This window comes from Notolabrus celidotus, chromosome 20 (assembly GCF_009762535.1).
Source record: "Notolabrus celidotus isolate fNotCel1 chromosome 20, fNotCel1.pri, whole genome shotgun sequence".
Classification (NCBI taxonomy): domain Eukaryota; kingdom Metazoa; phylum Chordata; class Actinopteri; order Labriformes; family Labridae; genus Notolabrus; species Notolabrus celidotus.
In genome coordinates, this window is record NC_048291.1 from 22,975,437 (window position 1) to 22,997,659 (window position 22,223).

General features: G+C 40.6%; 1 protein-coding gene across 3 annotated transcripts; it reads right to left on the minus strand.

Moving 5' to 3' along the window:
- Positions 1 to 5,510: 5,510 nt before the first annotated feature.
- On the minus strand, positions 5,511 to 22,131 carry atp6v0a1a (ATPase H+ transporting V0 subunit a1a). Of its 3 annotated transcripts, XM_034711332.1 has the most exons (22): positions 22,007 to 22,131; positions 20,651 to 20,813; positions 19,990 to 20,068; positions 19,730 to 19,827; positions 19,502 to 19,630; positions 18,610 to 18,692; positions 17,946 to 18,072; positions 17,750 to 17,832; positions 17,571 to 17,664; positions 15,160 to 15,372; positions 14,755 to 14,905; positions 14,347 to 14,486; positions 14,033 to 14,199; positions 13,846 to 13,936; positions 11,459 to 11,577; positions 11,158 to 11,374; positions 10,943 to 11,050; positions 10,749 to 10,856; positions 10,086 to 10,130; positions 9,498 to 9,615; positions 9,189 to 9,363; positions 5,511 to 6,447 (listed from the first exon to the last, which is right to left on the minus strand). In XM_034711332.1, the coding sequence occupies exons 2-22, from the start codon at positions 20,765 to 20,767 to the stop codon at positions 6,354 to 6,356; spliced, it is 2,556 nt and encodes an 851-aa protein (XP_034567223.1). In that variant the 5' UTR covers positions 20,768 to 20,813; positions 22,007 to 22,131; the 3' UTR covers positions 5,511 to 6,353. The 3 variants fall into 3 exon arrangements, with proteins under 3 accessions (XP_034567223.1, XP_034567225.1, XP_034567226.1); XM_034711334.1 differs by lacking the exon at positions 22,007 to 22,131 and having other exon boundaries at positions 10,086 to 10,103; positions 20,651 to 20,767; XM_034711335.1 differs by lacking the exons at positions 10,086 to 10,130; positions 22,007 to 22,131 and having other exon boundaries at positions 20,651 to 20,767.
- Between the last annotated feature and the right edge of the window lie 92 nt (positions 22,132 to 22,223).

Here is a 22,223-nt window from a genome sequence, read left to right on the forward strand (position 1 = left end):
GCTAAGGGAGACCTTTTCAACCCAAAAGCTGTGTAAGGAACCCAACCGAAACAAGGGACAGTGCTAAGTTAATCCTTTAAAGGTTCAATTTCTATGTGGGTAAGCTCATGGAAAGAAACAAAAACACTGCAAGGTTTGTTGTTTGGATTTGCAGGTCGCACTGCACACGAATGCCTACTCACATGTACTTAAACTGTAGTTAAACACAAACACACACTCACCAGAGTACCCACAGTGAACTCTGCTTGCTGAATGGCTACAAGCTCAGGATGGTGTCCAGGTTTTCAGACTGACAGGGAACAGATTCTGGTGGTCTGGACTCTCGATTTTTAACCACATTGTTCTCTTTGTTTACTGTGATACTATGGCATTAGTAAGTTATTTAGGGCACACACACACACACACACACACACACACACACACACACACACACACACACACACACACGCACACACACACACACACACACACGCATGCAAGCACGCACACACTCCATTCAGGGTTTAGACACGTGTTGTACTCTTCTGAAAACTTAAGAAGATCGTGCTTTGCATCTTTCATCACTGACCTCTTTGTTTTTGTTTGAACATACCTTTCAGAAGTTTGTTAAGTATTAACATTAAGGCTAAAAGTTTTAAGTTGTGTTTGGTGATAAAATCCATGAACTGTTTATAGACATAGCATAATGCCACTTTTTACAGTATGAAACAGAAACACTCTGACTAGTCTTGCCGGTTATATCAGACAAATTGTAATTTGGGAGTCATGAAGGTGCAAGATGAAAAGTTGGGTGATTGCCAAAGTTAAAGTTTTTCTCCTGAAAGATTAAATTAACTTTAAATAGTAGTGAGGTTATTATAGTCTGGATGTCTCCACTTTTATTTAATATCATGCATGATTGGGACAAAGAAAGTAGGTCACTGAAAGTCTTTGAAGTTTGATGAAACCATCACTTCTCACATAAGAAAGTGTTTGTGTTTGGTGATAAAGGCGGCTCCTGGCAGCGGCGTCAGGCTTTAAAACTTAATTCTGTTTTGTTTGTGTTGGCAGTGTAAGCTGCCACTTGTTGATGTGTCAGCGTTTCAAGCAACTTTGAGAAGGAGAGAGAGGCAAACATGCCCTTTTCTGAACAAGGTGACGTTTCAGTGGAACTTGTTGCCTCCAGGAATATTTTCAAGCTTTCCTGGAGCCTGAATTTGTAAAAGAGCCAGCTGTCACATCTTTTTCATGTGATTGTCACTTTTTGTTTCCTTCAAGGTCTTTTCTCATGGCGTTTGTGTTATGTAACTCTAACAGAGATGTGTGAATGTTGGTGTATCAGTGTGAGTGTCCAACATTTTTATTGCTACCCAATTTTCATATTGTATAAGGCTTCCTGATGTAATCAGCCAAAATCAGTGTGTAATAAAAAGCCTGGAAACAATAGCTGGAGGTCAGACAGATGATGGAACACTGTTTGAAGAACAATGTTATTTTGGGTCCTGGTAATGCAATCCCAGTGGTGTGGGAAGGTACATGACCTTTGAACAAAGAACAGCTTCCGCTCTCCAGGCTGTACCTGGCCCTCTATTAGCCAAATAGACCTGCTTGTCACTCATGTTTGCATGAGCGTTTTTTACTCTGCATGCAGCCAGGATCATTTGAATGTGACAGCCTGTGGCAGCCTTTCTTTATGACATGCAGGCTTTATTGTGTTTCATGGATGAATGTCAAAACAGGAACATCACAAAGACAAATCTCTGCCTGTAAACGCTGAATAGCAAACCAGTCCATTATCAAAATGTTTTAATCCTATTGTTTTTTCCATGTCAAAGATATTGCCACATTGCATTAAAGACCCTATATCAATGACTATTTCCTTCACAGTATAGTGGCATGATATGTGAGCTGCCCTTAAAGTGTTCTCATTTTTTTGTCCGGGAGTCTTACAGTTGGCATGAAACTGTGTGTGGGTGGAAAAGAGCACATCAATATTATTCCACAGCTGCAGAGTGCCCGAGAAACAGAGTACCTTGGAGAGGAAAAAAAAATTCTCATGTGCCTGTCATCTCACAGAGATGCAGAGGATGGTTAACTCCTGCAGGCATAAATACAGCAAATTAGCAGAGAATACTGCAGCTTGGTGTTCTGATCAGACCGAGGTCAATCATTGATCAAAACAACATTGTTACTTCACTTACACAAAATCACAACACTGAGGTTTTTGGATCATTGGTTTTGAACTGAGAAACTCAACATCCTGAATCACTGTTTTTCACTGTCTATGGAGCGATAAAGGAAGGAAAATTGAAGCATTAAAACAGCTGCAAAAGCATCCCTGTTATCCCAGAGAAAAATCTACTATGACCTTACAACAAACATAACATTCCGAGAGATAGTTTTATGCCAAGCTAAATTGCACTTACTGTTTGACTTAGATAAAAGGGCAAAATAATAATCTCGGCCTCATTGGGGTTCATGCTGAGAATCTGCAGAGTAAAATTCCCTGGATGTGTAAACATGGCAGGATTTCTAGGACTCTTACGCAAGCTTCCTCTCACCTCCGGTCATACATGACACGCTGGGAAATATCAAATTTAATGAGCTTGTCCAGAAAAAGGGGAAGATAAGTAAAGAGCTCTATTATTACTTTGGGGCTGTTGTGGCTAATGGCTGACACCCCCTTGAAAAAATATTCAGGAAAGAGAACAAGATGTTCCTTATCTGACAGCAGCTGATGGTTTTCATAGCGAGGCCTCCCATGGTGCTACAACACTGATTTACACTTCATCCTGGCATTGAGACCCGAAACAGCCTTTTATTATATTTCACGTTTATTATTGTATGTGATGAATTATATGGCTTTGGATTACTAGTATAATGTGTTTCCAACAGATTAATCATGATGTAAAATACAATAAAAAAATAACTAAAATGTCATTAATGATGGGAAGAAATTCACAAGTATATAATGTCATCAAAATTGGCTCCATCTGTACCACCTTTAATATTAAGAATATATAAGCATCAAACCTCCTGTTATATTGCGGGTCAAATTGACCCTTTTTAAAGTCTATTTTAGGCAATATATGCCTTCCAAACCAATCCAAACTCGTTTTCCAAATCCAAAACGAGTTAGTTATCCTCATTGAACCATGATCTGTGAGAATTAGAGAACACCAATGGACTACATCTTGATTTAAATGGTTAGTAATGGAGTTAAACATTAGATTATAAAAATACATATTGGGATTTTTTGGTGTTCTGACACTATTGGATAACTGAATATGCCCTGAGTCATATTGACTCAGGAACATTATTGCTGTTCCAGAGAAACGAACATAACAGGAGACTTAGGACATTCAGCATAATCCAACAATGGCTCTAACCATTTAGTATGTTTTCATAATATGTCCGTTTGTTCTCTATTGTGTAACAGAGTACACAAGCCTTTTCACTTTAATACAAGTTCCGGTACATTCTCCACCTTGAGTTAAATCATCAAAAGGTAATAGACAGTATCAAACAGCTTAATGTTCCCCGCTTCTTTGTAACTGAACTGAAGTAGTCAAACAGGCTCTTCACAAATGGGCAGGGACACAAGAGGGTAATTTTGTTTTGATTCATTACAAAATAATTACTTGTAACTGGCAAGACTGAGCAAACCAATCAATTACATAACAAGTGACGCGTTAAAGGAAAAGCCCCGTGATGCAAAAATACAAACAATTGACTGTGATTTTAATGTAAGTGCCCTCACATGAACTTGTCTTTCTAACTTACAAAATAAGTGCACATTTTTTTTCAGGCATAAAGTTGGGCAGTGAAGAAAGTGATGTAATTCTTCTAAACAGACTGTAACATGTGCAGAAGAATTGAAATGGTTAGTATATTGTCAACTTACAGGGGAAAACACAAGGCTTGTTTCTCTGAGACCACTAAACTGTGACTGCTCTGCTTGTTCAGTAGCACCACCAAGAGGCCTGGTGAGACAATGCTGATAATGAAGTAAACTGACTCATTTTCTGTACCTCAGTATACTACTGAAGTCCTTACAACTTTGTCTCCACTACACCATGAGATAAATATTTTTTTTTACTCCTCTTCATGTGTAAATACTCAACATCTATGGTTTACAGTTTATGATTGTACATATTGTACATCAGTTTAAAATACCTTACAATGTTTCTCATCAAAACATGAGAGCTGAATGCTTCTATGTCTTGATTTTTGCCTTCCTTGTAGATCTTATGTATCCTTCTGCTTTGTATTTTGATCTAAACTACAGATCCTTTCAAAGGAAACACTTCAAAACAGATGTTGGTTTGTATTCCAAACATTCATGTCTACATTGGAAACTTTCTTTTATATAAAGCAGGGGTGTTAAACTCATTTCAGTTCAGCCCCGAGTTGATCTGAGGTAACCTATAAATAACGACAACTCTAAATTTTTCCTTTTGTTTTAGTGCAAAAAAGTACATTCTGAAAATGTTCACATTTAATGAACCATCTTTGAACAAAAACAGCTGTTGTATTTTTTGCCGTGATGAGTCTCATAGTGTGCCGAATATTTTACTCTATTAGCTCTGAAACCTGCTGCGAACACACCAGACACACAGGTTACCCATTCACCTGACACAGTGTGTGTAATGTTAACAGCAAAAGGACAGAGATTATTTGTAACATTTTGTAATTAAGGTTTTTTTTTTGTTTGTTTGTTTTTTCCCTTGTATTCTTATAGATTTATCCCTGTATTTTATAGATGTGTATATATGTGCATGTGTATGTATATATATATATATATATATATTTAATTAATTTTTTTCTTAGAATTTCTTTAATTGTAATTGTGTGTCTTTGGAAATGACAAAAAAACTCAATAAACATATCGTTAAAAAAGGAAAAAGAACAGGTAGATTATAATAATGAAGAAGGTAAAGTTGATTATTTTGGACCCCTCAGCTCCAGCATGGACAGTTTGCTTGCTGGACAGTGCTGTATGCAGGGGTGTAGTGCTAGTGTTAGTAGTTAGTGGATCATCTTTTAGTGCTCTAAAAAGTCTTTATGAATCTCAACCGGATTATGCAAACACCAAGTAATCTATTTTCTCACTTTGAGAAAAAAAGTCCTGGTAAAAAAGTGCAGTTCAGGTGTGCTCTGTCAGCACTATGATTTTATGCGACCCCCAGAAGACAAATTTGAAATAGTAGTTACTTTTATTGAAAAATTGCAGTTAATGTCCTCTCTGTAATTTTTTCACTTTGCAAAGTTATTCTGTGGGCCGGATTGGAACCTCTGGAGGGCCGATTTTGGCCCGCGGGCCGCATGTTTGACACCCCTGATATAAAGGATAAAACAAATGAATTTCTGTGCAAAGTGTATTTTAAATTACAATCTAGCTTTTACTTTAGACTCAGATGGGTGCAATCAAACTGAAGTGTTTTTATTGTAGCTCTGTTGCAGTAATTTTAAGAAAACCTTAAACAGTTTCAAATGACTGAGTGTAGAGAGAGAATAAATGAAACCAAAAGCACATTTTAATCCAGCTCTTTCCAATTTATTGTGAGATGTACAAGGAATGCAGGTGGTAGGCAAATCGTGAAGAATTTATTCTGAACAACTGAAATCAGCTTAAAGAACAAAACCAGCTAGACGAATGGTGTTGAATTATTTTAGTGTTGGATTGTTTCAGAACATTGATCACTAAACACAAAGGGTATTTAATTAAACAGTCAGTGCATCAAAGCATTGACTGATCAATCTAAGTTGTATTCCCTTTGGACCTTCACAGCTCTTTCTGTGGGGGGCAGTATGCAGTGGGAGAGAGTCATCTGCAGGTGCAAAGTGGGAGTGTGTTGGAAATCAGTCAGATGAGATGTTTGGTGCACAAGATTTTTCTTTAGGACCATACTCATACAAAGATAACAAGCAGTAAACGCGTCTGTCCCTTTTCTCATCACACATTTGCGACTAACTGACCTCATTAATTCATTAGTGCAACACTGCCACATGGAAATTTGCAGGTTTCACAAAGGAGAAAAAAATGCATAAATAATATTAAACTAAATACAACAGGTAAAACAATATAGCTTCACTAAAACAAGAGACAGATCACATAAAACATGATGGTATTTTCTGAGGAATGAAAGTGAATTCAGAGATGTTATAGATGTGCACACTGATCCTACAAGGAGATGAGAAGTTTTTTTTTAACAGCAGGCAGGCAGATATATTCCTGTGGAGTGTCACTCATGCAGATGTGAGAACACCCCACAAGCTGAAAACTGCACCACAGAGAACAATCACTATTCAACATCACACGGATTACAAACAGATGAGTGACATAAACGGAGGACGAGGAAGCGTCTCAGATCTCAGTCCTCAAACCTCCCGTCAAGGATGCTTTCGAAGGTGAACGGGAGGAACTTGAAGCCCTGGCCAGTGTAAAACTTGTTTTGGAACTCCACCCTGTAAAAGAACAGAAAAACATCAAATGAATCAAACAATGACCGGAAGCATCTGGTACAGTAACTCAGGGACACGGTGTGTATGGCTGTAAGGTTGCGTAATGCTGAGCAGAGCAGTCGCGGCGGATGACCCTTGCTCTTCATTCCACAGTCTGCACCCACTATCACCCGTCTTGTCTACGACCCAGCTCCTGGACCCGGGCCTAGGCGGGATACCTGAGCTTCTTTGCTGCTGGAAACTGATCAGGGTCTATTTATAACAGGAAAATGCTAATTGATGGCTGGGTGACCTTTAAACTGAGGTGCCACAAATACCTGCAGTTCCATAGTCTGTCTGGTGTTGGAGGGTAGACGAGGAGAAGGGGGGTCGTTTCCCAAAAATGAGTTTGTATTAAAATCTTAAAATGCAAGAAGGCTTACCACAAGAATCCAAGCTCTCTGCCCCCTAACCTTTTAAAATCAATGTGAGCCACCAAAGTATAAAGACTTCAAGGTGCCATCCTTTAGATTTTAACACTCACTTTTAAAGCAATAAATGGACTGGCGCCTGAGTACCTAAGTGAATGCCTTAAAAAGTATGTCCCCAACTGCTGCCTGAGATCTTCCTGCAGGTCCCTCTTGTAACTGCCAAGGGCGAAGTTAAAAACCAGAGGCGACCGGGCCTTTGCAGTCAGGGCCCCCTCACTCTGGAATGACCTGCTGGAGAAGATCAGGCAAGCCACATCCTTGTCCTCTTTTAAATCTCTTCTAAAAACACACTTTTTTAAATGTGCTTTTATTTCTTAACTCATCACTAACTTTTTAATTTCTGCATGTTTTTTTATTATTGTTTTTACTTAACTCTTTTTAGCTCTCCTTACCTTTGTTATGTGCTTTAGTGTTTTCACTCGCTATGTCTTGCACTCTGTAAAGCACTTTGTAAACATGTTTTTAAAAGGTGCTATATAAATAAAATGTATTATTATTATTATTATTATTATTATTATTATTATTATTATTATTATTATTATTATCCTGAGTTATCTACAAAGTTCACAAGCCTCAGATGATTTCACCCAACAGTTATGCTTCCTTCTCTAGAAAGTATAAATATGATCCTTATTTTGACATAATGTTGTGTCATGAATTTGAATATTTAGTAAAATATGTTTTGGTTTTAAATGGTTCAGGTCCCAGTAGTACATAAGCAACTTAAAATCACTTGTGACAGAAGGAAACCAAAAGGTTGAGAGGTGAAAAACAATTTTGTCCACCTCTACTTTAACAAACAGACACAACATGTCACACTTAGTCATCACATTATGTGCTGAACTGAAAAGAAACGATTACAGCTGGTGTGTCTTGTTAGCTTCCCTGAATACAAAAATGCAACTGATTGTCCTGAGGGCCATTCATCAAAGGCTGAGTAATACAAAGCTCTTGTGCTAAGGGTTATTTCAGAAATGAGTGGCGACAACACAGACATGCCTTGTACATGTGCCAGTGAAATAAAAAAAAGCCAGATGACATTCAGCAAAGCCAGAAAAGACTTTAATGAGTGGACAACAAAGGCGTCTCCTCATCATACCAGAGTCACAGACGGCTTGTTCTTTGCACAAATCTAAAAAAAGAGAAGCTTAACACAGACTAACAGCCAGACTTGTTCCTGTCCATGAGCCAGGACAGAGAGGAGCAGAAGAGAGACAAACACATTGGTACTTAAAATTAAAGACACACCCTTTTGACAGGTTGACACCTGGGAGCTTGTAACAACTTGTTATATAATTTTTTGGGTAATTCAAATTGTGCAACAGTTATTAAGTAAAGAGGTTGAGCTGGTGTAACCGCTGGATCTCCTTAATTATGTCACCACCACAAACATATTTTTATTATGTTTTCAGTGTTAAAAGATGACAGATTCGTTGATAGGTTCTGCTTTCTTTCAAATTCTTTTTTTTTTTTTTTCTTTTAAAGTTATGTTTTTGGCCTTTTTGCCTTTATTAGATAGTACAGCTGAAGAGAGACAGGAAATGTGGGGAGTAGAGAGTGGGGGAAGACATGCAGGAAATGGTCGACTGGCCGGGAATGGAACCGGCGACCCCTGCGACGAGGACTGCAGCCTCTGTACATGGGGTGCTTAGACCGCTAGGCCACCAGCAACCCCTTTCTTTCCAATTCTTATTGATTGATTTTTCTTTTTATGTCGATGAAAGAAAGTTCATCAATTCATTATTTCAATACAAAGAAGCTCTTCTTGGTTCCTTTAATAGAAAGAGGCTGATGTTGTAAAACGTTGTGTAAAATCCTTCATAAACAGACACAGTGGCCACTCATCTAAGCATCTGCTCGACGCACCCTGAGATGATCCTCTGAGAAATAAAGTACAAAACCAGCCTGCAGATGGAGCCAGAGGTTTAAAGTGCTGCCTGTCATTTGATACAACTGAAGCTCTCCTCTTTCCAAATCTGAGTGTAACTAAACTATTTGTGCATAAAACTTGAGTGCCAGATTAAATGGAGATACTTTTACCCTAGATTGTTAGTGCAGAGGCAGAAATGTTTATCTAACATGGAGGTCCAAAGATCAAAATCTCTCTTTATAATGTGATTCATACACCACCCCATAGCCTAAGAACTAACACCATGTGTAAAGAACTTAACATAATCGACTGTGAAATATGTGAAACCAAGATAAAAGATAATATTGAGGGGAGGAAAAAAGCATATCAGAAAAATTCAGAAAAACAAAGAGAGCAAAACTTACCAGTGAAGCCTCAGTGCATGCAAGAAGGCTGACAGGCCTTCCATTATAAGTAGAATGGCAACTGTGAGAACAGCAAAGAAGTAAAAGACTACAGCCACGAGGATAAAGCCTCCAAGTTTGCTGGTGGTGGAGAGGCCGATGTGCATCACCATGGACCACAGCACCTCTGACAACTCTGTACAAGGGACAAAGATAGCAAGTCAATATGTGTGTCCATTTCTCTTCATCAAAATGTGACAGTTGATATCATTTATTGTTATTTAGTGAAACCTGTTTTGTTTCTTTAAAGGGAGATAGAGTGTGACTTACGTGCATGAGCCAGACTGAGGGCCCATAGCCTCAGATAGGAGGCAGTGTTGGAGATACAGCCCAAGCAGTACTCTATGGTGTGGATCGCCTGATGCACGGCCACATCTCCAAAGTTAAACTGTGAGACAGAGACATAACATCAGAAGATAAGTCAGCCCCATGTCAGCCCCCAGTCCCTGCACAATGGAGAGGTCTGGTTCATCGTGTGTGCGTGATCATGAACTGATAAGAAAGCTGTTCCCCCCAAAACACCTGTAAAGCTCCAAAAATTAGAAGGGGTGTAAACCTCTGAGAACCCTTTTAACCCAAAGATCAGCTGCCCTACTGATGCCCCATGCACATCATGACTGGAAGAGAGCACGGTCCTGCTGGCACCCGTAGTTTGAGGACCAATCCAACAACTGACTCCTGGAGAAAACACCGACCAAACACCGACTAACCATTCCGAACACACTCACAGACACCACTAAGACACCCTACAAAGACGACTAAGCCAGGGGACAGAGAAAGGAACGTTTGAAAGACATGCACTATGACGGGAGAGGAAAGGGTTGCAGGGTTGAAGTGCAGAAAGAGCTCCAGTCCTACCTCTTCCTCCTCACGGGCCTTGAGAGCAGGTGACAAAAGGCAACGCTTTGTTATTGACAGCAAACACACACAGAGACCGACAGACAGACATCAGTAAATGGGAAAGCAACAAGAGAAATCAGTTACATACTTACAAGGGAAAGAGGATGAACTCAACACTTAAGGATGACAACACTGCAACACGTGCTACTAGGGTATTAAATATTACAACACAGGAGTATGCAAGAGTTTCTTTTTATCTTTGGAAAGACATAAGATGTTCAAGTTTTTCCCAAGATAAATTATGCTGGATATTTCTAACCATCTACAAGCGAATGAAGCCCAAACTGGACAAAATAAAAATAAAGAGCCACTCCATACATTTAATATCAAATTAAATTACATTTCTTCATTTAAACTCTAAATGGCACTCAAAGTAAGCAAAGAGTAGCAGTGTGGTGCTTGTTAAACTATTTCTCCAAACTGGGCCTTGATTTATTATTTATGTAATCCTCTGCTCCAGTGGAAGTGGAAACATGATGTATCGGTTTCTGTTTCCAAATGTGGCTGTGTTCGTACATTATTCAAAGATGGGAGTAGCTCCTATAACCTATACCCACTCCTCCACCCCTCTCACTGAGCTCCTGGCCAGCCTTACAGACTTGGGTCATGTCTCCTCCTTACCTCAGGCTCCTCCTCTGAGTGCTGTGACAACTGGTCATGCTGGATGATTTCTGCCTCATCCTCTGTAGGCCCGTTGCCAACTCTGATCCCTCCAAAGTTTTGTGTACCCTGAAGCAGAAGAAGAAAGAAACAATCATCAGTTTGTTCATAGTGCAGCTTCTAGAGATGCCACATCCAGGCCGGCTTTATCTTACCATGTTTCTCCTCCACAAATGCTGCCTCCTCATAATGAGAGTTTTCACAATTAACATACAGGGAACGCAGGCCAAGGCAATTACCACCAAGAGTGATTGAACCGCCATCTGCATAATCAAGGACGGAGAGAGGAGGACATTAAAGAGGAAATTAGCTCTTTGTAATGAGTTCAGGATAAATTAATGGAAGGATGTAACTAACAAGAGGATCTGACCTGTCCCCTGTACAGAGGTTTGCTCATGGGGTCGCTGTAGTTGAAGAGGAACATGTTTATAAAGGCGATGAGGAGACTGGGAGCATCCCTGGATGACTTTGCATCAAATGACAACCACTTATAGAAGATGAGGATGGCAAGGTAGCCGAACAGACTGGCCATGAAGACGATCTCGGGGATGAATCCTAAGTAGATATTCAGTGGCTTCTGGAAATACCTGTGGAGAACCGCAAACAATCAGTATGCAAAGGAGGAGTGCAAAGAAAAGATTATTAAACATATATATGGATGAAAATCTCACAGGTGGTTGAAGAGACTGAGGCTGACTCCAAACAGCATGTGGATGACTCCCAGGATGACGGACATCTTCATTTTGAATGAGTTCAGGAACGTGAGCTTGTTGGTGGCAATGTTCCATATCTGAGAGACAAGAAGGGGAAAGAAAAACATCACTTTAAAACTCTTTGGTAATGAAGATATTTGCATCAAACATGGACTACATTTTTCTAATGACACTTAGCTACTAGGGATGTAAGGATATATCCCAAATTGGTAAAAAACCGATACAAATAAGGGTGGATTAAAATCGATTCAACATCATTTGTATCAGGATATAATTTTTAAACAGTAGAAGGCGCTATCTGCATTGTACTCTGCTTGTTCAACATCAGTAAGTCTCTTGCGCTGCTCTCTTGTCACTCGATGAGTTGAGGTGTTTTAAGTTTAAAGCATGTTTCGATGTGAATCAGCTGACTGCACACAGCGGAGACGCTCAGCTGGGGGCTGCAGCTGAGTGACAGGTCTCCACGAGCGCTTTTTTTCTCTGCTGCTGGACTGATTATGACCCGGTTGCGCTCCCGGCTGACACCTGACTGCGTTCACATGCTCATTTTCTCAGTAAGAACGAGTAGACAGAAAACTGGACACTGAGTACAAAATATGATTCTGTTCAGTTGTCCTGTTGCAGTAAATTCACATGTTGTAGTCCGACTCTTTACTCTATCACCATGCGTCCACGGAGATTATCATAAGCCAGCTCCTCACGTTGATATTCAGCGTGTTTAACATTTTGAACACCTCAATATGATCTGTAGCTGTTTAATACCGTCAGTAATATACATTGTGTCATGAAGGAAAATTTGATTTAGTGGGAAAAAACGCATTTGGCATTATTTTTGACATGGAAAACGTTCATGTTTTTAAATGATTAAACGATAATTGATCGTTTACATTTCCAATGATCGATCAAGCAGAACACTTGAAATTAACACCCCTAATTTAAAGAGATTTACCTTATTTGTTTTAACATTTAATACTTTAATTTGGGAATCGTTCACTTTCTATTTCTCCACAACTGTTCTGAAATGTTCCAACAGGGTATTTTTGTGCGGTCATTTTTAGTTTTTTTTTGCAAGGTGCTGCAAAAAAGTGTGCAGTTGTTTTATTTGAGTTACAACATACCTTAAAGGTGACATATTCCGCTCTTTTTCATCAAAATATATTGGTCTAAGAGGTCCCCAAAACATGTATTTAAAGTTAATGCTCAAAAAAACACTTTGAAATCAGATTTTGGTATGCCTGTAAAACCCCTCTTTTTCAGTCCTGCTCAGAACGGTCTGTTTTCTCTCTGACCACGCCCCCAGGACGTGGCTCTCCAGCACATTGATCTAATGTTTACATGTTGGCTGAATATACACGGCTGCTCACAGACCTGCGTTACTTCAACCCTCTGAATTTGATCCAGAATCTGATCCTGACGGAGAGGCGCCTGCAGCAGGACCTTTCTGAATGATTGGTCACAGATTTAGTGTTTCTTGTTGTTTTATTTGTCAGTATGTTGAAGTGTGTCTTGGTACACAGCTACGAACATGTAGCTATGTGGCTATGCTAACTAGCGCTAGCACTTTCCATGAAAAATACAAATCATCCACTAGATCTTCAAATCTGCAGACGTGGGGAGTAAAATCGACCTTTGTGTTTATTAAGACAGCCTACAACTAGCATGCCTCCCTCCTAAGCTAAGGTAATGAAAAATGGAGGAGGGGTTGAGTTGTATTTTATACAGTCTATGAGCTGAACAAGCTCCAAGCTCTGACTTCAGTTACAGACCGGATATTGTTGTTATGTAACAAACAGACGGAAGACTGAAACGGCTTGTTTCACACACATTTAAAGAAAGGTGAAGAAATCAGAACAGGGGCAGAATGGATTTTTTTCATTTTCGGGGGGGTTTGTAGACATGCCAGGGAAACATATTTCAGGTAGAGAACCATTAAAAAGTCAATGTTGCATGATATGTCACCTTTAAAAATGAAAAAGGGTTACTTTGTTTACAAAGAAAATAAAAGAGAAAAAATCTGTATATATATTGCAACTGTCCATATCTGAGAATTGAAATAAAATAATAGTTATTTAAATTTTGAGTTCAATACAGTTTTCTTGAAAATCGTTAACAGAATCATGAGTGAATCATATCGTGAACCAAAATCAGGATTCTAATGAAATCGTGGGTTGAGTGTTACATCCCTATTAGTCACAGTAAGCATGGCTATATGAGCATGTTTGTGTTAGTTCTACCTTATCCTGCTCTATCTAGTTCCAAGATATGGCCTGAAAGCATGCAATGGGTACCGCTAAAGCTAGATCACAAAAAGCATTAAAAATACAGAACACAAAGAAAATATTCACCGGATCGATTCCAATGGGGTACGGCCCTTTGAACACTCCATCTACCGCTGGGTCCAACTGCAGAACTTTACTAGTAGTAAGTGTATCAAACCTGAAAGGCATGAGAACACCAAAGACATGTGTGAATTAGAATTGTGCCAGCTACAGAGCTTACAGGGTTCAAGCTCCAGTCAGTGATGACACTTACGTCCAGTTGCCTCCTACTCGACTATCAAACATTGGCCTGACACTCCACCCGGACCCGAATGCGTTGAGGGACTTGGAGAAGCAGTCGTTGTAGATGATCCCCGTGTAAATTGAAAAAATTCCCATCAGCAGAATGATGTAGCGCCCCGCAAACACCATGCTAAACATCTGCCGCAAAAACAGAGTCATGAGAAATGAGTTAAAATCTGAAATCTGCACGTCTGATAACAATCTGCAGATTACAAAGCACTGTGCAGCTTTGGAGCTGGTGTATCATAAGTGGGGATGATGGGATGACAATGATTGGATCCATACCTCATTATCGTTCTTTTGTGCCATGAGCCGGCTCTCTCTCAACACAAGGTAGAGGGCAGCACACGTCATGAGCACCCCATGGCCCAGGTCCCCAAACATAACAGCGAATAGAAAGGGGAAGGTGATGATGGTGTATGGCGCTGGAGTCAAGGAGGTGGGGAGGCAGGCAACACATGAGGGGTGGGCGGTGCGACAGATGAAACAACATATGAGTGAAACGTCACATTACACAACACATCCTGATGTGGTGAGAATGTGTGATGAGGCAGAGAGTCTTTCAATGACTGTATCTCAAGGCAGCTGGGTACACAGACTTTTCATCTTAAAGATACAGGAGAACACTGCTGGTGTGTGTGATGCCTGACAGAAGTCCAAGTCTGAGGGATGTATAGAGGGAGGTGTGTTTACCTGGGTTGATCTCACGGTAGTTGCCAATTCCATAGGCATCCACAATGTTTTGGAAGCCTGAAGTGAACTTGTTTGTCTTGTTGTAGGTAGGTGGGGTTTGCTTTGTCTGCATCCTGTTGAGGATGGAAGGCACGGTAGAGCCGCTCTTCTCCTGAGATATCAAGACATGTGATTATGATACATGTTAGTTAACCTCACAGCCCTTTATTTCTTTGATATTTTTTCTCCTCTACTCTTCTAGTCTAATTTTAATAAGCTGCTAAAAATTGTTACGAAAAATTCAATCTACATTCAACACCTCAGTGTACTTTATAGCAATAAATGCGAGGCTATGTCTGAACAAAACTAACTTGATGTCAGATTTTTTTTCCTTCAACATGTCCCCCCCTGTGCTCGCTCACTCACCGTCCCCCTTCGCAGAGCGAACTGGATGGAGTCCAGATCAGAGACAGGACACCACACCTCAGCGATCAGACACTTCTGAGTGACGTCGATGTTGCAGAGGTTGAGGGTGTGGTAGATGGCCTTCATCTTCCTCACCTTGATGAACCACACTCTGACTGTCTTGGCCGCAGCCTGCAGGACTCTCTGCCTGTGATCCTCTGTCTGGTTCAGGACCTTTGGGACGTACGAGAGAAGAAGTAGCAGTGAGGGTTGTTATGATGAAATCTTATACATGCCAGAATTTAGGGATGCACCGAAAACAGAATGTTGTGATGACGCAAGCAAAGCCAGCGGCCAGTACACGCTTGTCTGGATAAGGGCCAACATGTCTGCATCCATTATTCCTTTAATTGCAGCACTAAAGCATCTTCTAAGCAAAGAGGTTGAGACGGACCACAGAGTGAAAACAATGAAAAGTACACTCTTAGAGTCTGTCAGCACAGGTTTCACTGAGATCTATTCGGATCCTCTGCACTTCATCGCGACTGTATTTGATCTGTGTTATAAAGATCATTACTTGGATGTGGGAATAAAGCAGCGCGCACAAGAAATGATCCAGGCCACAATGGATGCGGAGAACCCGCTTGGAGACGAAGAGGTGCACAAAAGGACTCGTCTCTCTGAACCAGATGAGGAGCATACTCCCTTGTTGTCTGATATGTTCAAAGAGATCCTTGATTTTAGTGAGGTTAGTACACAGTCACAGGAGACCGGGGACAGTTGTAACATTTTGGACATTTCTGTCTATAACTTTGAGCTCTTTTAATCCAGTGTGTTCAAACTGCTATAAAAACTAGCTGCAACTAAACTGAGCATGTGCAGAGTGAATCAGGTGATTTCTTACTTGTTCCTGATTAGAGCAAGTGCAAGTGTTACAACTGTCCCCGGTCTCCCTACTAATAACTGGCATAAAAATTTCTTTCAGTGCTTCGGTTTTCGGTATCTGCCAAGAATTTTAATTTCGGTGCATCCCTACCAGTATTAGATGTGTTATGTAAGGTCTTATTATCCATTTCTGAATCATTCCTACTTTGTTATTTTGTGTTATCTGTCTCATGTTTTTTGTTCTTGACTCTTAAAAGTAAATTTCAAAAATATGGGATCTTGTCAACGACAATAGGAGAAGGCCTAGAGATCAACAAGAAACCTAGAGATAGCTTCAAGGGATCAGGATATTCATTCAGAGGGATTACTTCTGCTGACATTAGAGAGCAGTAAGTCAACAAATTGAGGTTTCCCAACAGGGACGTATCAGATTCATGTATGCTGCTATATGACTCAGATTCAGAGCTCGGTCCCATGATCAGCAAATAGAAGGATACTTAAGCTCTGTGCTGTCTGACTACAGGCACAGTCTCAGCCTGCAGTAGGAAGGCTTAATGGCCCACACTTTGCTTATTGCTAACCAAATAGCTTGACATTCTTTCTCACCAATGCAGCTCTGTCATACAGCTCTCAATTCCACATAGCAACAAACATATCAACCCAATCAGAGGGAAGCAGTTTCCTTTTTTACACGAGGCTCTGAGAGGATATCGATAAATTTGTCATGCAAGAATCGTGTCAGATATCAAGAATCCGTCGTGTGCACGCTGTTTGTGCAGCTGCAACTGTCAATGATGTGAAGGAGTGCATGACATTTGAACAAAACTGACACTACAGGCTGAGCGACTCAAGTGAAATTTGAGAGATTTACTTCTAACCGAGCAGTCGGGACCACGATAAATGTGATCTCTGGGATATTTGCAAAGCTAAAGGAAGCAGGTGTCTCCGGGGTGACACATGGAAAAAGAAGAGACGTCATCGGGGAGTGTTTCAACACTGCAGGCAGAAAAACAACAGAGACATTCTGCCTCCTGATTTCAGCCACCTTCCAGTGCTAAGCTATTTCTGACACGGAGGATGTGAGGATTTGGAGGCAATTCCACACTAATATTAGGAAACTATAAAAGACGGAGCGACAGTTATTGCTTTGCTATATTGGAGTCACCTAAAGTTCATTTATATTCACCAACCATCCTCTCTAACATTCCTCAAGGACTCGAGTCACTCCCAGTCTGTATGTGAATGATGTCAGTAACTGGTAGAGCAAAGATCTGTTTTTATGAGCTGTTATTTCTGCAACCTAATCAAATAAAATGATACACTCATCCGGCTCACAGACTGGAAGGACGCTGACAGTTACAGTGAAGAGCAGATTCACTTACTTCAGGACTTGTGCAACTTCCTGTAACAGTACATTAGAACAGTAGAAAAAAACCTCTTCCTGACCACCAAACAGAACAGAGCACTAACCAGTTTGAGTGTGTTTTTGAGCAAGTCAGCATTAAAAGTCAACACTGCGTGGGGTTTTTGTCCACAAGTGTATTTACCATTTGAAGATCCTCAATTCGTGCATTCACCCCTGCCAGCATTTCTTTCCTCTCCTGGGGGGTTTCTGGACATGGGTACAGGGTGGCTCTGAACCTTAATGCGGGTAAAGAAGAACAGATTAGAATCTGTTTGCAAAGAGGACTTCATTTAATTGAACAAATGTTTGCCAGACACTAACCCCTCACAGATCTTCTTGACTCTGTTCTTGAGCTGGTCTCCCTGGAAGAAGATGATGAAGACAGACTTGTGGACTTGGTCGCCCTGTGGAAAGATTGCACATGTTTGCATTTGAGAGAACTGAAACAGGCCCTACGTCAACATCACAAACTTGTATTATAGGAGGTGGTTTTAATGGACAGCTAAGTAGTTCTGACCGTTGTCGGGTCCTCCAGAGGATCCTCAATGTCTGCCTGCCTCAGGAAAACGTTCCCTCTGCAAACTCTCCACAGCATCCTCTCAAATGTGGGAATACGTTCCCTGCCAATTACTCCAGCCACAAATCTGCAACACAGTTGTTGTTAGGGACTTAGTTTTAATTAGGTAAGAAAATTTAAAGGCAAGGACCTTGGTACATAAACACAGAAAGTACCTTTCATAAAGTTCTGTGCATTTGTTTTTCAAGCATCTTGTATATAAGAAGTGGTTTCATAGCCTGATCTTATTCTATGATTCTAGGTATTGTATGTTTAAAAGCCTTGGTCATAACATCTGCTTATAAACACATTAAACAGGAGGGAGATAACGTATGCTTCAGGTCAAAGGATCATGTGATATTTTCATTACATCATCAGGCTGGATATATTTTTCTCTCTCCAACAAATCACTGATCACACAGTTTGACTGGATATCTACAGTAACACGAGATTTCCTCTGCAGGTGACCTTTGACGCCTGACTAAGCTGTGCAGTCTGAGCTACTGTGCGTGCGAGCTGATTGGCCGGTTGTAACACTCTTTCAGTCACAGATGGCTGAAGTGCACGGAAAGGAGAAAAGCTTAATCCCTCTGAATTAGAGGAAAGACCGCAAAACCAGACTCACCCCAGTCTGAGAGGAGCCCCTCTGTTTACCTCACTGGGGTCGATGAGGTTGGACGATTCCTCCAGTAAACTGGGATCCTCCATCTGTAAGAGTCAGGTACAGACACTTCATCAGCTACAGAACTCATCACTGTGAAACTGGTTAACACTATTTCAACACAGCTTCTGAGGCATTGCATTTATGTGAATGTTCAGATCAGGACAAGAGGAAGACAGCAGAGTGAGTTAATGATTCTACATGTAAGTGCTTGGCTAAATGATTCACTCAATTAAAGCTCACAACAACTCATAAACATGTCTTAACACCCTCAGTTAAGACAGTTCTGTTTGTAGAGGCAATGAAGTGGAAATGATGTCGGGCAAGGCTGGGCGGGCTGGGCTCTGCACCACAGAGCAAGGAGCAGACTGGATTAAATCTGTAACATTACTGTGTAACAGTGAATTTAAGGCTTATTAGCTAATGTGAACAGCTTGTGTAAGACCGCCGAGGCCATGTGAGTAACTACAAACGATCACGAGTGAAACACCTTTTGTCAAATCAAGCGGGATAAGTGCTCCTTTGTGTGTGCGTGATCAGTGCAGACCGCTTATCAGCAGAATCTGTATCATGCCAATACAAACCAGTAGCAGCTAAATTTAGACTCCACTCTTTCTCCTCCATTTCAACTGTGAGTAAATGGTAGAGAATAAAATGGACAAAGACGCATAAATAAAAATAAAATGTGTAACCGTGTTTCCAGAGAGGCTGATGCTGTATGAAAAGTCTTCAGCTGTGTTCAGGTTTTCAGATTATGCAGCTATGGTTATAAAAAAGTGTGATACAAAAGTTGAGCTTCTCCTGAAACTCCTCAGCTCATTCGTTCTGCACGGTCTTTCCTCATAGTTAAGCTGACCTCATCAAAAAACTGCTGTGTGCGACGCAGGATGTGCTTGAGCTCAGTCAGCTCCAGGAAGTTCTTCTTCAGGGCCTCTTGGTTGGTGTTTATTTCCTTCAGCTCATTCTCAAGCTTCTCAAACGTGGCCTGTGGTGAGAGGTGCAACAGTGTCAGCACAGAGATGCAAAGAGTTCAGAACTATCTTTAAAAGAGAGTGAAAGAGAGAGAAGAGTGAAGAGCAGTCACCTCCAGGTCGATCATGTCTCTTGGAAATGGGACTTCAGGATTCTCTCCGGTATCAACCATTGGGAGGTTGGCCTTCTTTATTTCCTTTTCCACAAATCCTTCAAAGAAAGACATGAGAGGGGTTCAAATGCAGGATAAAGGTGAAGATTAAATATGAAGGTGTGGTTATGTTGAAGTAGACTGAGACTGCTTGTGATCTTAATTCCCGCCCAGGGCTGCTGTAAAGCAAGCAGAGGCAGCTCACGTCTCAGCTCACTTACTCAATTTGCGATCCATTTCTTCACATCGTCGGACTTCGTTGACAAACTTTCGCTGGAACACGTTCACATCTGGATTTAGCTGCACAGAAGAAAAACACAATACAGCTGAAATTAAAACACAGATTGTGGTTTTAAAGAAAATACAGAACTATTCTGCACCGGGAACATTTGTGACACAGAAATGGGGCCTACTTAGATCAGACACTCAAGCTGATCCAGTATAAATAATTGAATGAAGTGGAAGAATTCTACACAGCTTACTGTTCATCATGCTACTCTTAAAGTGCATCATTAAACTCTTTGTAAAAAAGACCCTTTTTATCATTTCAATATGTAGTTTGCTTTTAAACTGTGGAAGAAAATCAGTGTGTGAAACAGTGAAATGTTCAGGATCCCACTGCTGACACACTGCCTCCTCTGTTTCAGCCCACGTTACGACCGAACACAAAGCTGCCCTCAAGGTTTTTCAGGAATGGGCTTTCTCATGTGTGGAATGAGGGGTCAGCTGTGACCACATGATGAACACGCTGCAAAAGGCATGCACCTTCTCATTGATGATATGCATGTGGATGTTTCACACAGCAGGTATCAGTTCTCAGGAGAGAGTCTCATTTGGTAGAAAATATTGGAGCAAAGCAAAAAGACTGTAAAGTTGACTCACATCCCGAAACTGTACCATCCCGATCTCTCCCAGCTCACTGACACAACAGTAAGCAGCTTCTGATTGGAGAAAGAGCTGAGCCAGCGTCATCTCCTCACTTCTGAAGAGTTCCCCCATGTTGCTGAAGGACGCGAGTGCTCAGCACCCAAAGGTTAAATAGAACCTGGAGAAAAATGAACACAACATTTTTGTTAAATTAGCAGACTTAAATCAAGCCTGTATGAAATGAATGAATTGAGAAGCTCTACATTCAACACTTCTTACTGCCTGACACACGAGTGTCAAGACCACTAATGAGGGAGACCTGTGTCAGTTGTGTGTTAATTTCGCACAGCGGTGAGAGGCATGGCATGTGGCGAAAGGAGAATTTAAAAGAATATCATACAGCTGGTCCTCATGCTGATCTCATGATCAGTGCAGGAATGTGTCTGCACTGAAACACTGTTCTTCAATACAACACTTTGGACTCTGAGGTGGCTGTAATTTAGTTTGCTGGTGTAAAGCACATTGTAAAAGTTGTAATGTTGTCATCAAACATGAAGAAGAGTAACATTTTTATTTCAGATTATCTTCCTGTTAAACAGCACAACCTCCAACTGTAAAACGACCACACAGGGCTTATCTCTGGATTACAGGGCAGCATGTGACCTGGAGCTCTAGTAAGCCTACACACTCCCACTGTATCTACGCTCAGGGCAACATTACCTGCTCTTATAAAGCAAAACAGGTTACTAACTTCAACAAAGTGTGACTAACTTACAAGTTACACATTTAGTTTTAGCTTGATTAAGACAGACATTGTGACAATGATGCTTTAGGGAGGTCCCCCTGCTGACAGCTCACCTGTCAAACCTGATGTCACCATAATGGCTAACGTCCTAAACAAATGATTCAATATGCTTCATTGAAATGACTCAAATAGCTGGATTCAATATCGAAGAAAACACAGAACAGTAAACTCCTGGATTAGGATTTGTGATCGATATCAAAGATTAGTAAAACGCCTTATTAGTAGACAAATGCTACTCTTATAGCAAGCGTTAAAGCCCCACTTTATTGTGCTGTGATCAACCCTAGTGAATATCAGTGAATATGAGCTAACTCTAAAATCAGCCTGTTATGTATAACACACATAAAAAGTTATTTAATCAATGATCTATAAACGAGAAAGTGTTAATTCAGAGTTATATAATGTGTGGAGCTAACAGAGTAGCTAACGCTAACTGAGCCGCACCTGTTGTTCAATAATTAATTTAACACACAAAACGTAATATCAAACACCGACAACAGAATAGACCAAATAATGTAGTTTTTCATCTTATTATACAGAACAAGTGTTAAACAAAGAGTCCTTACTGTTCAGAAGGAGACAGTCTCGTTCCTCTTGGCTTCTTGTTTCCTCTTTGCAAATTGTTGACTGAGACCGGACTACTCTTCTTCTACGGTTGTTCTGCAGTTGTTAGGCTCGACCAACGTGACAGTGCTGCCCCCCTCTGGAGAAAGTCTTCTAAGTACATGCACCACAATGTTTTTAAAAAATTATGTATTTCTTCATCAACACCACAGTCGGTAA

Bases quoted from the DNA above. Each gene is read 5' to 3' on its own strand.
- atp6v0a1a (XM_034711332.1), bottom strand. From the start codon at position 20,767: ATGGGGGAACTCTTCAGAAGTGAGGAGATGACGCTGGCTCAGCTCTTT. The intron at 18,693-19,501 runs GTCAGCTTAACT...TGACTCTTACAG, and splicing joins CACAGCAGTTTTTTGATGAG to ATGGAGGATCCCAGTTTACT. The intron at 17,833-17,945 runs GTCAGAACTACT...ATCTTTCCACAG, and splicing joins CTCTGGAGGACCCGACAACG to GGCGACCAAGTCCACAAGTC.